Source organism: Schistocerca serialis, chromosome 1 (genome assembly GCF_023864345.2).
Source record: "Schistocerca serialis cubense isolate TAMUIC-IGC-003099 chromosome 1, iqSchSeri2.2, whole genome shotgun sequence".
NCBI lineage: Eukaryota > Metazoa > Arthropoda > Insecta > Orthoptera > Acrididae > Schistocerca > Schistocerca serialis.
In genome coordinates, this window is record NC_064638.1 from 1018516517 (window position 1) to 1018531822 (window position 15306).

The 15306-nt window shown below is 40.3% G+C and overlaps 1 protein-coding gene across 1 annotated transcript in view; it reads left to right on the forward strand.

The window, feature by feature from the left end:
- The window catches only part of LOC126413465 (sodium leak channel NALCN), a 429358-nt gene that overhangs the window by 298853 nt on the left and 115199 nt on the right, over positions 1 to 15306 (forward strand). Inside the window, exons 18-20 of the mRNA XM_050083266.1 lie at positions 1329 to 1508; positions 1641 to 1893; positions 9106 to 9273. Coding sequence (XP_049939223.1) covers positions 1329 to 1508; positions 1641 to 1893; positions 9106 to 9273 — 601 coding nt within the window. The remainder of the gene's footprint in view (positions 1 to 1328; positions 1509 to 1640; positions 1894 to 9105; positions 9274 to 15306) is intronic.

The following is a 15306-nucleotide window of genomic DNA, read 5'->3' on the forward strand; positions in this document are numbered from 1 at the left end:
TTCTGACATTTCAGGATTCATTTAAAAATGTCTTTGTTCCTACTTGTCCAGTGATTTACTCTTGAATTTATTTTCTTGATTTTCATTTTCATTTTCATAATGCCTGAGGATGTGTTTCGTTTCATCAAAATTATTATGATGATACAATATTGTGTGAAAATGTAAATAGATCAGTAAGTGAACAAAGTAAATTTCAAACAAATTTGTCATTTTACACCTATCTGCTTAAAAGGGACTTAACAACATGTTAAGAGTAAAGTCCAATCACCAAACAGGAAAGGCGTGAGTTGTTGAGAGGCATTCAAAAAAGAAGGAAAAATTGTTTCTTTCAGATGAATCATTTGATGAACTACAGTACACACACGAGCGTGCGCGTGTACACACAAACACATGCACACACACACACACACACACACACACACACACACAAATGCCACTATCTTGTGCTGGCTGGACACACAATGGTGGGATTGCAGTTTGGCACATAGACTGGGGTGATTAGTTGTGTCGGGTGGGATGGGTAGAAAGACAAACAGGCAGCAAGCAGGAGGAGGAGATGGGAAGGGTTAACTGGCTGCTTGTAGAGGCAGTCGGTCTGCAGCCTAGGAATACAGGAGAGAGAGGCAGCAGGTACGTGGGATAGCAATGTGACACATGAGTACCGAAGCTAGTGATTTCGTGCCATGCTTGATGATAATGACATGGAGGCATGGCCAAGAATGGAGTTGCCTTTGTTGTGATATGCCACTGAGCACAATATTTTTAAGTTCAGTGGCTGTGTCAAAAACCTGTGCCATCTGCATCCTTCCCTCCAGCACTAGTTTTTATGAACTACAAAGATAAGAGTTATCCTTATGACATGTTCTTTACTCTTGTAATCCTGTGGCATGAATCTCTGCTAACCCACTGCAACTCCACTCTCGGCCCAACAGACTCCCTCTCCCTTGTCCTGTCACCTGCTCCCAACAGTCACCTCTGTGTCATTCTTATCAAGCACCACTTGAATTGCCGGCCGGAGTGGCCGAGCGGTTCTAGGCACTTCAGTCTGGAACTGCGCGACCGCTACGGTCGCAGGTTCAAATCCTGCCTTGGGCATGGATGTGTGTGATGTTTTTAGTGGTGTGTGTGTGTGTGTGTGTGTGTGTGTGTGTGTGTGTGTGTGTGTGTGTCTGGGAGGGGGGAGCTTCTGTTATTCAATGATTAGTCTCATTTACTCCTAAATTATTTGCGGTCTGCCAGAACTTTCCTTTAACAACATGTAGTTGAGGAGGCAATATGTAAAATAGTTTTTATCTCTTCAGCTTAATTAGTGTTTTCTTTCATTTAAGGAATCAGCGGGAAGATGATTTGCGGGAAAATCATCCTTTCTTTGATACACCATTGTTCTGTGTCCCAAGAGAGAGCAAATTCCGCAAAGCGTGTCAGCTTATAGTTTATGCTCGCTATGATGCCAGGCTGAAAGATCCTTTGACAGGAAAGGAAAGGAAAGTACAATACAAGAGACTTCAGTAAGTCCATTAAAATGTTTACTACTATTATGATGATTTTTACTATTATTATTATTATTATTATTATTGCACTGCAGATACAAAATACAGTGGCTAAAGAAGTAATTTTAATGCTTGTTATTTCTTTTGAAGCAACTTTCTTGGATTGGTTACATACCTTGACTGGGTAATGATATGTGTTACCACCTTATCATGCATTTCAATGATGTTTGAAACACCAACATATCGAGTCATGGAAACTCCAGCTCTCCAAATCGCTGAATATGGATTTGTTATTTTCATGAGTCTTGAACTGGCTCTGAAAATATTAGCTGATGGTTTGTTCTTCACACCCAAAGCCTATATCAAAGATGTTGCTTCTGTGTTGGATGTCTTCATTTATGTGGTAAGTATTGTCAACTTTCATATGATAATATATTTAATTTATACTTTTCATTTACATCTGCAGTTAATCGAAATTATTGAACTTCTTTCTCTTTTCCACTTCAGCTGCTCGAAATCATTGCATTATCCTTCTTATCCACTCACAGTCACAAATTAATAAACCCGGAAGACCCAAGAAAGAACACAATGCATAGCATTAACATGCGATCTAGAAGGTATCCTCACGACTTGTTGACAGGTTAATTAAAAGTTTCTGAAGCAAGTTTGTAAGTTTGTTTACATTAGTGTTTAGTTACGTATTAGTACAGGTTACAAAACTATTGTGTTGTTGGAGTTATTTTCTGCTTTTGTGTTATGTTTTACTATCAAACCATGTGTGACAAGTGTGGAGGTTGCTGTAGAAATTTGAAAGAGGGGGTGTTCTGTATAGACTGTAGGTTGTAGTTTCATTGAGGCAAGTGCAGTGGAGAGGAAACAAGGGTAGATAATGAGGCTCTTCCATGGCAGTGTAGGTTATGTGGAAAGGACAGAAAAATCGCGGAACAGGAGGCAAAGATTTGTGCCCTTAAGGCTGAATTAGAAATTGCGAATTTAGAATTATGTAAGCTAAGGGAGGAAAAGGACTCTGGGCACTGGGAAAAGGGAACAAGCAAAGGGCGAAAAAGGGAAACAATTTCTACATCCTCCAAATTGGCAATTATTCTAATTGCAAAAGTTGCTGAACCTAGTCACTTTAGGAGATCCAAAATATGAATCTTCCAATTAAGATTCTCATCTGTATGTACACCCTAAAACTGAATGCTCTACCCTGGCTACTGACTTCTTTTGATGTGTTATATTTATTGATGGAATTATACTTTTTGCAGCAGAAAATTGGATGTACTGTGTTTTTTCAAAGTTCAGAGAAAGCCCATTTGCAGAAAACCAATTAGTAACTTTTCCTAAGACCTTCTTTGTGTCATTTTCTATCGGACTTTCTTTTACTGGATTAATAATTATGCTTGTATCATCAGCAAACAGTGTCAGTTCAGCATCTTGTTTCACATAAGAAGGGAGGTCATTCACATATATCAAAAACAGGAGGGGACCCATGATCGAACCTTGTGGAACACTTAATGTAATTTCACCCCAGTTGATGAAGTGGCAAACTCCTTTGAATTACTTGAAGCATATAAAGACACTTTTTGCTTCCTGTTCTGTAGATATGACTTAAACCACTCATATGCTGTTCCATTTATACCATAGAATTGTAATTTCTCTAACATAATGTCATGATTCACACAATCAAATTCTTTGGCTAAGTCACAGAGTAGTCCTACTGGTGATGTTTTACTATTTAAAGCCTCTATTATGTGGACAGTGAAATTGTATATTGCTGTCTCAGTGGAACAGCATTTCTGAAATCCGAACAGTGATTTACCAAGTATCCCATTACTGTTGAGATGGCTAATCACGCTTGAGTACATTACTTTCTCAAAGATTTTTGGAAATGGTGTAAGCAAGGATACTGGCCAGTAATTATTGATATCTGCAGTTTCCCCCTTTTTGTAGAGAGGCCTGACAATGGCATATTTTAACCTGTCTGGAAAAATACCCTGAGTCAGTGATGCATTACATATGTGACTCAAAACATCAGCTGTAATTGCCCCACATTGTTTTAATAACTTGTTAGAGATGTCATCTACTCCAACAGAACATATATTTTTCAAAGATTTAATAATTTTCTGTATTTCACAAGAGGTTGTTACATGAAACTTAATCTGACTAAAAATTTTCAAAACTGACTCTTCCATGTACTGCCTGGCTTTTTCTTTTGAGCTATTCTCACCAATTTTTTTCTCCTACACTTAAGAAGTGATTGTTAAATACATTGGCTACCTGTGTACTATTGGTTAAGATGGTCTCATTCTCTTTAACAGTAATACTACCTACCCCAGTGGTTACTTTTCCTGTCTCCCTTCTAACAACATTCCATATTGATTTGATTTTATTGGTTGAGTTGTTAATTTCTTCTCTAATATACATATTTTTTGATTTCCTTACAACTTTTCTCAGTATGTTACAATAATTTTTATAGTGTAAAACTACTTCTGGATCTTTACTAGTTCTTGCTGTCTCATACAGTTTTCTTTTTCTTTCTGAAGACACTTTAATACCTGTAGTAGTCCAAGGTTTCTTTGAAAAGTTTGTGGTGTTACATTTAGTAATTTTCTTTGGAAAACAATGTTCAAAAAGGGATATAAATTTATCAAGAAACATGCTGCATTTATCATTATATACATCTTCCCAGTTTACATTTCCTAAACTTTCTCTGAAGTGATCTATAGATACCGGGTTGAGCACCCTCACACTTTTACTTAATGGTTTCTGAAGTGTACTCCCTGTTAGGTTTTGTAATTTAATCAGTTGTGCATCATGGTCAGATAATCCATTTACCACAGGGAAAGCATGTGTTTGTTCTACATCCTCTTGCTGTACAAATACGTTATCTATTAGAGTACTACTGTCCTGAGCTATACGTGTAGGGAAATTGATCACTGATTCTAAGTTATATGTTGTTAACAACACTTCTAGTTCACTTTTCCTATTAGAATTGCTTAGAAAGTTAACATTGAAATCACCACAGATTAATAACTTCTTCTTTTTGTCTGACAGACAGCATAATAGGGAGTCACACTTTTTTATGAATAGTTCCCAATCTCCTAGTGGAGACCTGTACACTGTTGCTAATATCTACACAACATTATGTAGCTGAAGTTCACATGCACAAACCTCAAAGTGCTGATCAACACAAAATTTTCTTACTTCAACAGTTCTGTATTTATATCCTTCTTTTAAGAAAATGGCAACTCCTACTTTATCCATACTAGATCTACAAGTGTAAGATTCTAAATTATACCCATTTATACTGACATTTTCCATCCCCACGGTTACATGGTGCTCAGACAGACAAAGTATATCAATCTCTTTCTTATTTTTGAGATCATCTAAACATATTATCAGCTCATCTACTTTATTTTTTATTCTCCTAATATTTTGGTGAAGTAAGTTGATACCACCCTTAGCTTTATCCCTATTTACTGCACATGAAGTTTGTTTTCTACTATTTTCCTTGGTTGTTGTCTGTCTAGGATTTGGCTTTTACCTAAAAACCTATCTGCCTGGTCGCAATAACCACAGGGATCACCCCTTGTGTGACTGTAGCCCCCCTTACAGTATCTGCTAATAGAGAAGCTAACTTATCTTTCCCCTTTCTATTAAGGTGCAGGCCATATGTAGTGTAACCCTACCTACGAATAGTATCAACTGGAACAACACTCATGTGAGACTTTGTCAGTGTCTGGAGCATCCCATTCAGCTCAGTGTTAACATGCCTTACAGCAGTGTTTGCCCAGGGCTGATCATGGCACTGAAAGACCTCCTCAAACCCCACATTTGTGTGCCCAGTTTCTGCTCCTATTTTATCCAGGTCACTCCTAATACTATATCTTGGATTCATAGCCAGGCTGTTTCCTGCTCCCCCAACTATAATTACCTGATCTTCCTTCTCAAAGTCCTTGCATAGCTGACCTACGTTTTCTGTCACCTGGCTAAGGCTAGCACTTGGTTTCACAAAACTTGTGACCTGGTACTCAGTCCCTAATTTCTCCTGAAGCTGTTGGCCCACACTCCTCCCATGACTGCTACCTATAAGCAGAATTCTTCTTTTCCTATCCTGGTTTGATCTCGACATGTCTTTTTTCTTTAAGCTAGTATTCTGCTTCAACCTACATTCAACTACATCTGAATAAGGTTCTTCCTCCACTACTTCAGATAGCAAGCCAAACTAATTTGCTAACTGAATTTCAGAAGTTTTATTTCTGATGTCATACAGAATAATATTCTGCGGCAAATCAACACTTAGGCAAAAGGTATTCACTGCTCAAAAGACAGTAGTTAGAATAATGTGTGTGGTTCAAGTCGCACATCTTGTAGGCATCTGTTTAAAAGGTTAGGAATTCTTACATCTGCTTCACAGTACATTTATTCAGTAACAAAATTTTTTCTCAACAACATGGACCAGTTTAAAATCAACAGCGACTTTCATGATTACAATACCAGAAAAAAGAAAGATCTACACTATCCTTTACTTAACCTATCTTTGGCACAGAAAGGGATAAAATATGCTGCTATAAAACTTTTGAGAACATCTACATCTACATCCATACTCCGCAAGCCACCTGACTGTGTGTGGCGGAGGGTACCTTGATTACCTCTATCTGTTCTCCCTTCTATTCCAGTCTCTACATCTATCTACATCTACATTTATACTCTGCAAGCCACCCAACGGTGTGTGGCGGAGGGCACTTTACGTGCCACTGTCATTACCACCCTTTCCTGTTCCAGTCGCATATGGTTCGCGGGAAGAACGACTGTCTGAAAGCCTCCATGCGCGCTCTAATCTCTCTAATTTTACATTCGTGATCTCCTCGGGAGGTATAAGTAGGGGGAAGCAATATATTCGATACCTCATCCAGAAACGCACCCTCTCGAAACCTGGTGAGCAAGCTACACCGCGATGCAGAGCGCCTCTCTTGCAGAGTCTACCACTTGAGTTTGTTAAACATCTCCGTAACACTATCACGGTTACCAAATAACCCTGTGACGAAACGCGCCGCTCTTCTTTGGGTCTTCTCTATCTCCTCCGTCAACCCGATCTGGTACGGATCCCACACTGATGAGCAATACTCAAGTATAGGTCGAACGAGTGTTTTGTAAGCCACCTCCTTTGTTGATGGACTACATTTTCTAAGGACTCTCCCAATGAATCTCAACCTGGTACCCGCCTTACCAACAATTAATTTTATATGATCATTCCACTTCAAATCGTTCCACACGCATACTCCCAGATATTTTACAGAAGTAACTGCTACCAGTGTTTGTTCCGCTATCATATAATCATACAATAAAGGATCCTTCTTTCTATGTATTCGCAATACATTACATTTGTCTATGTTAAGGGTCAGTTGCCACTCCCTGCACCAAGTGCCTATCCGCTGCAGATCTTTCTGCATTTCGCTACAATTTTCTAATGCTGCAACTTCTCTGTTTACTACAGCATCATCCGCGAAAAGCCGCATGGAACTTCCGACACTATCTATTGTCTATTGTTCATGGAAAGAAGGATTGTCGGTATGCTTCTGTGTGGGCTCTAATCTCTCTGATTTTATCCTCATAGTCTCTTCGCGAGATATACGTAGGAGGGAGCAATATACTGCTTGACTCTTTAGTGAAGGTATGTTCTCGAAACTTTAACAAAAGCCTGTACCGAGCTACTGAGCCTCTCTCCTGCAGAGTCTTCCACTGGAGTTTATCTATCATCTCCGTAACGCTTTCGCGATTACCAAATGATCCTGTAACGAAGCGCACTGCTCTTCGTTGGATCTTCTCTATCTCTTCTATCAACCCTATCTAGTACGTATCCCACACTGGTGAGCAGTATTCAAGCAGTGGGTGAACAAGCGTACTGTAACCTACTTCCTTTGTTTTCAGATTGCATTTCCTTAGGATTCTTCCAATGAATCTCAGTCTGGCATCTGCTTTACCGACGATCAACTTTATGTGATCATTGCATTTTAAATCACTCCTAATGCCAGATGAAATAAAATGTCTGACAGACAGCAGTAATAGTTTCAAAAACAAATTGAAATCATACCTCCTTGACAACTCCTTCTATACCGTAGATGAATCTTGAATATGAGTAAATAAATCTAGAGATATAATATATGTATTTTGTGCCATTTAAGGGAATGGGATAGATAATAGAAATATTTAGGTATAACAATATAATGTAAACAAAAAAAAGAAAATAATAAAGAAAAAAAAACTTGTTACCTGTGCGCATTTCTTGTGCATTTGACACGTTCCACATTGTAACAGTTTTCCATGCTATTGATCAATGGAACACGTAACTAACTAACTAACAGGTGATTGAATGTTACTGATACAAGATATAACCTATGATGAGTAATGGATTACATTTACTATGTATGTTGTCCAACATACAGAGCCATACTGACTGTCCCTGTAGGTTGTGATGCCCTCACATCACAATTCTGCATGAAAAAGGCCCTTAATTTTGTAGATCAGGCCATCCAGCATGGCTTTCAGGAACACTTAACATTGCTGGAGGTCAGCAGTAGACAGAGGCGACAGTTTTGGGGATATAGTACTTTTGTTTAGAGCTTCCTAAGAAGTAAATGGACTGCTGTAGATATTTTATGTCCTAAGTTGTAGGTACTCATCCACTAGATCAGTTGTGTGTGGTGATTACTATGTGTCATGTGGAACCAGCCATCACATGCACCATAAAAACTGCACATTTTCATGATGTCATCCTTGTAACTGCAGCCATTGGAGTACTCATAGAAGCATATGTGTGCTACTGACATGATGTTGTCACAGAAGTAAACACTGGTGTTACCACATTGGTCCCTTTTCACAATTTTTGCCAGAATGGTTTCATGTCTCAGGGATTTGACACTCAGAATCTCCCTCTAGGCTAAACTGCAACTCTGTGAACAGGACACTATCGTATTGTTCATAGAGATACCTACAAAAGGCAAGACACCACATACATTGAACCATGTGATACCTTTGTGAGAGGAATGCATCCACATGTTCACTGAGCGTATAACTAAACTTGTTCAGTCAGATAGAAGTTGTGAGTGAGGATACTGTGAAATCTTTACCTAGGGTAGGTGTTGTTTTTGTTGGACAAATTAAGCACTTAAAGCAGGAGGAGTATTCTCTGACTTGGTAATAGTATGTGGTAAACCTTCCCTGCACTGCTGTTGAAAGTTTTCTCCCTCCTGTGTTCCTTTTTAATCCTGCTAAATGACATGATTGGAGGCATACAACTATTGTCCACCTTTCATTGACAGTGGCTGACCTCTAATTTGTCAGTGATCATTTCATGCATAATGTCATCCGTATGTGTTTGCTGTGTCATCCTCAGCCCCTAACACAAGACATCTGCCCACGTGGTCTGATGCACGAAGATGGTGATCTTATACTAATGTGCCAAGTATGTCACATATTTCCACATTTCCTCTCCATAGATCAGTCCAGACAGAATAATGCAAAGATCATTTAACATACACATGTGATTGTATTTTATATTGTAAGTAAACACAATTTAAAATTTAATACTGACGATATATGTCTGTTTCAGGTGAATCTTGTTTTTCTTTGCTGGATGCCAAAGAATGTTCCACCGAATTCAGGAGCACAGCTTCTTATGATACTCAGATGTGTACGACCTCTAAGAATTTTCACACTTGTTCCACACATGAGAAAAGTAGTCTACGAGCTATGCCGAGGATTCAAAGAAATTTTGCTGGTACTGTTCTTACATCTCAGTAGGCAATAAGTTTATGTAGTGTATTCATTAAGTTATGCATAGGTTTCTCTTCAGAATGTGATTACTGCAGAGTCGTGTTAAAACATGATAAACGATGAGAATTATGCATTCAAAAACTGATATAGAATTTGATACTTAGATCAGTTTAGTGAGGAAAGTTTTAGCAGAATGAGAAAAATTTAGGAGTAAAGGAGAACACTCACTAGATAGCAACACTGTTGAGTAGTCAACAGACACACACAAAAGAGAATGAAAACTTTGCTTGCTTTCAGAAGAAATCCTTTGAATGTGGTGCTCAGATGTGCAATGAAAACTTTGCTTGCTTTCAGAAGAAATCCTTTGAATGTGGTGCTCAGATGTGCATGTCTGTGTTTGTTTCATACGTCAGAAGAAGTGTATTGTCTGAAAGCTAAGCTACAAGTTCTACATCTTATTTATCTGGCTGTCTACCACTCAAATCAACTATAGAATTCTCAGTGTTGTGTGTCCTGCTGCACAATGCAAGTAGATACACAGGTGAGAATGTGTGGGGAGGGTGGACGTTGATGCAGGGTGGGGGGTGGACTTGTACTGTAGCTTCCAAAAGCTAGCAAAGTTTTCATTTTCTTTTGTGAGCAGCTGTTGACAACTCAAAGCGACTTCTGTTCAGTGAGAACTTAGATCAAAGTATATGTATTTAGAAAAAAATGTCCAAAATGAAGCATGTTTGTCTTTGTTAAAGGAAAATTTTATAATAACAAGAGTGGTTATTTAGGATAATGATCATCTCAGTAATGGCAGTCAAGAAATCTTTTTACCAAAAGTTTATCCTCTTTAGTCTAGCATTGCCTCCATTTGAGAAGTATTCTCCATTTGGCATTTGTCCTCTTTTCCACTCAAAGCTTTGTTTTCTTTTATATTTTGTTATGTAAGGAATGGAAAGAGTAAAGATAACCATTCATTTTATAGTTGATTTGGATGATAGGCAACCATAAAAATAAGATATAGAGCTTATAGCTTAGCTTTCAGACAGTGTCCTCCTACACACCTAAGAAACAAACACAGTCATTCACAACTACAATGTGTAGGGGATGTTTGTTACGTCTGGAAGTCAATGAATGAAAGATAAGCTAAAAGCTCCAAATCTTGTTTATGAGTCTGGTGTTGTTCAGTACTTCAACTATCCTTATCTTCACACATTCCGCAAAATGTAATCCACCCAGTACTTTCCAGTATCATATTACTACGATCAGTGAAATAAATACCCCAACTAAGTTCATTTGACTTTGTAGTGACATGATCCGTACAGCGGACTGGGGAATTGCTTTCAGGAGAATGGAGATGGGGTAGCACATGGCCAACACAAGTATGTACCCCATTTCAGTATTGCCATTAAGTGAACAGAAGTACCAGTGCTTGCTAAACAACACATTATTATTCATTTTCTCACCAAATAAAACATGAAATTAATTGACAGTTTGAAGTGTAAAGTGATGCTACTGTAAGTGTAACCCAGGTGTCAGTTGGTCCCAGAAGTTCCAAAATGGTCATGATAAAGTATAAAATCAAAGCCACAAATGAAATTTGATGACCAGTTTCAGAGAAGACAATGTATGAGTTATGTCTGTGCTTGTATAGTTTCATTGCAACATTGCTGTTGCCAAGATTGCATGATAGGTGATAGTGAGTCTTGAAAGTGTCCATACAATTTTATTGGTCACACTTGGATATCGAAGAATATTGGTAACTAGGTTCCAAATCTTCTCATCAAGGCACAAAAGAATGTGCACAAAGACATCAATCAGCATCTTCCGAATTACTCTGAACAAGAAGGAGATGTGTTCAGAACCATGTTGTGACCTGCTGCGAAATGTGGGACTGTCAATTTACCCCGTAGAACAAGAGGATGAGTATGGAGAGGAGGAAAGTTGCAGAGGGGGCACCGATCAAGGCCAAAACTTGGCTTTCAGCCAGAAAAGTTTTGGCAACTGTGTTAAAGTACTCAAAAGATGTACTGCTGATTGACTACCTGCACAGTTGAATCACAAACTACTACTGCAAGCTAATGGATGATGCCAAGATTGCATATCTGGCAGCCAGTTCCCAATACCCTCCTGCATGATAGCACTCAGCCCCGTAGAGCAACTCTTAATTAGTGAAAAACACACTATCTCTTCATCACTCACCTTACAGTCCAGACTTGTCCCCAAGTGACTACCACATATTCGGTCCACTGAAGAGGACATCAGGAGAGGAATGTTTCAAAGAAAATGCTGCAGTCAAACAGTATATGTGCAATTGACTACTGAGGTAGCCAACTTCTTTCTTCCATGAACAGATTAGGAAGCTTTCTATCATAACAGTTCTATGACAATTTCAACTATATGGAATAGGTCTAATGCAACCTACCACATAGAGGAGGCACCAAGACCCAGAATGCAAAATGAAAAAGAATGCTAAAGTATTTAAGCTGTTGAAGACAATCCTCCTTCCATAGTAGAAAACTCACACACATGCACTTGAGCACTCTCTCACATATATGAGCAGTGTCTGGAGGTGCTGAGGCCCAAATGCAATTGCATCTGATGTGATCAGCAATCTTGGGTGGATGGTGGGGTTAAGGGAGAGGCATGAGGAGAGGTAAGGATAATAGGGTAGAGATGGGGGAAGATGCTAGAGCTGCCTTTGAGAACATGCAGGGATGTGGTGGGGACGGGATAGGGCTGCCAGGTGCAGCATTATGAAGCTCTGTTGTGGTGGGGGGAAGGGGGAGGGAGGGGGGGGGCAAGAGAGAGGAGATACTTAAAGAAGGGGAAATGACTTCTTTGTATGTGTGTTGGCAGCAGAGAAGGTGTATGCAGTACCGGCATGGGAACAGGGAAGAGAAAAGGTAGGTGGAGAACAGGGACTGACGAAGATCAAGGCCAAGGGGGCGGGGGAGGGGGGGTTGAGGGGGAGGGGGGGTTGGGGATTGAAGGTTATATTATAGAGAGAATTCTTTCTCATAGGTAGAATTCAGAAAAGCTAATCTTGGTGGGAAGAATCTGTATGGTGCTGGCTGTGAAGCAGTCATTAAAGTGGGGCAAAAAGTTTATCAAATGTTTGTCCAGCTGTCTACTGTCCACAGTTTGGCAATAGTTTCTCATGCGGACAGAGAGCTTGTTACTTGTTGTGACCATGTATAATACAGGTCAGTGGTTGCAGATTGGTTGATAGATTACATGGATGCTTTTACAGATGGCCCTGCCTCTGATGTGGTTGCAGGTGCCTGTGATAGGACTAGAGTAGGTGGTAGTGGGAGGATGTATGGGGCAGGTCTTGCATCTAGATCTGTTGCATGGAGATGAGCCTTTTGAATGGTTGATAGAATACCATTATGGGAGGGTTGGGGAGAACATTTCTCATTTCAGGACACAGTGAGAAGTAGTCAAAACCTTGGTGGAGAATGTGATTCAGTTTCTCCCACCCTTGATGGTACTGAATCGCAAGAGGAGAGCTTCAGTGTGGTTGGACAGTGAGTTTGTGGGGAAAGATTAGTGACAGGTGAGACAAGATACAGGATATCAGTTATTGGACAGGGCTGGATGTCTAATTTTGGCCTGTGAATGCCTCAGCAAGACTCTTGGCATATTTGGAAAGGGACTGTTCATCATTACAAATGAGGCAACCATGGGTGTCTAGGCTACATGGAAGGGACATATTATTATGGAACAGATAGCAGCCTTCAAGGTGGAGGTATTGTTGGTGGCTGGTTGATGTGTTTGATATGGACAGAGGTAGTAATGTAGCCACTCTTGAAATGGAGACTGAGTTGAAGGAATGTGGCTTGTTGGGTTGAGGAGGACCAGATGAAGCAAATGGGGAAAAGGCGTTGAGGTTCTGAAGAATGTGGGGAGGGTTCCCTCACACTTCATCCAGATAACGAAGATGTCATCATTGAATCTGAACCAGGTGATCGGTTTCGGTTTCTAAGTGTTTAGGAAGGTTTCCTTTATGCTGTGGCTGCCCACTTCAGACATCATAGCACCTTCTGCATCAGAATCCCACTTCACGTCCAATCAACACAGGATGCCTGCATCACAGGGCATATATTCATCAGGAAAATGTACGTTGTCTGTGTTGGCAACACAAATATTTACCAGCAGCCACAACACAACACATCACCAGGTCTCCACCAGAGGCCACTGCTACCCATTCACAGAGCCTGCAGAACAGCTTCACCAGAGGTCGCAGCTAGCCCAGGAACTACTTTGATATGCCAGGCATGTGATCGAAAATAGTTCCAGAAGATACATCCGCCAAACAGGCTTTACAGGGTGGCGCACTATCAGCAAAGGGAAGTTTGATGCACCACTTGGAAGTATACAGAGCTGCCACCCTGGCAACCAAAGCAGACGCCTCTTCTAGCTGGCTGATCCCTTGCAGATGGACTTGGTATAGTCGATGAACATCTTGACATTGTAGAATGTTTTGATTGTGATCTCTCCCTGTGAAGAGTTGGGTCTTTTCTATTATTATTTTATATTTGTGACAATCCACTGTTGGGATCGAGTCTGTTGTCCTTTTGGAGATGGTATTGTTTTGTTTTGGTGAGTCTAATAAATTGTTTTCAGACTTGTTTTTTCTGCATTTCATATTCTGCTAGCGCAGATACTTCACGTTAGTGTGTAAATGATCCAGGAATACATTGGCAGTACATGTTGCTATGTGGGTGCCCATTGCTGTACCACAGATTTATTTGTAGGTGATGCCTACAAAGGAGAACTAATTGTGAGTGAGGATGTAGTTGGTTATGGTAGCCAGGAAGGAGGTTGTTGGTTTGGAGTCACTCGGGCATTAGGAAAAGTGGTGTCCAGTAGAGGCAAGGCCAAGGGCATTGGAGATATTAGCATAAAGGGAGATGGCATCGATGCTGACATGCAGAGTACCGGGTGTTAAAGGATCAGGAACTGCAGAGAATTAATGGAGCAAATGGTTGGTGTCTTTCGCATTGTTTGGTTTCCCATACTAAAATTTGAAGATTTGTGCTGGACCAGAATTCAAACCCAGGTCCCCTTCTTAAGAGGCAAATGCTCTGACCACTAAGTCATCCAGACATGGGGGTCATCGCGGCTGCATGGCCTTTCCTAGCATCACTCCCATCAGACTCGAATTCTCACCTTATGTAAATAATTCTACATCTACATTTATACTCCGCAAGCCACCCAACGGTGTGTGGCGGAGGGCACTTTACGTGCCACTGTCATTACCTCCCTTTCCTGTTCCAGTCGCGTATGGTTCGCGGGAAGAACGACTGTCTGAAAGCCTCCGTGCGCGCTCTAATCTCTCTAATTTTACATTCGTGATCTCCTCGGGAGGTATAAGTAGGGGGAAGCAATATATTCGATACATCATCCAGAAACGCACCCTCTCGAAACCTGGCAAGCAAGCTACACCGCGATGCAGAGCACCTCTCTTGCAGAGTCTGCCACTTAAGTTTGTTAAACATCTCCGTAACACTATCACGGTTACCAAATAACCCTGTGACGAAATGCGCCGCTCTTCTTTGGGTCTTCTCTATCTCCTCTGTCAACCCGATCTGGTACGGATCCCACACTGATGAACAATACTCAAGTATAGGTCGAACGAGTGTTTTGTAAGCCACCTCCTTTGTTGATGGACTACATTTTCTAAGGCTTTCCCAATGAATCTCAACCTGGTACCCGCCTTACCAACAATTAATTTTATATGATCATTCCACTTCAAATCGTTCCGCACGCATACTCCCAGATATTTTACAGAAGTAACTGCTACCAGTGTTTGTTCCGCTATCATATAATCATACAATAAAGGATCCTTCTTTCTATGTATTCGCAATACATTACATTTGTCTATGTTAAGGGTCAGTTGCCACTCCCTGCACCAAGTGCCTATCCGCTGCAGATCTTCCTGCATTTCGCTACAATTTTCTAATGCTGCAACTTCTCTGTATGCTACAGCATCATCCGCGAAAAGCCACATGGGACTTCTGACACTATCTACTAGGTCATTTAT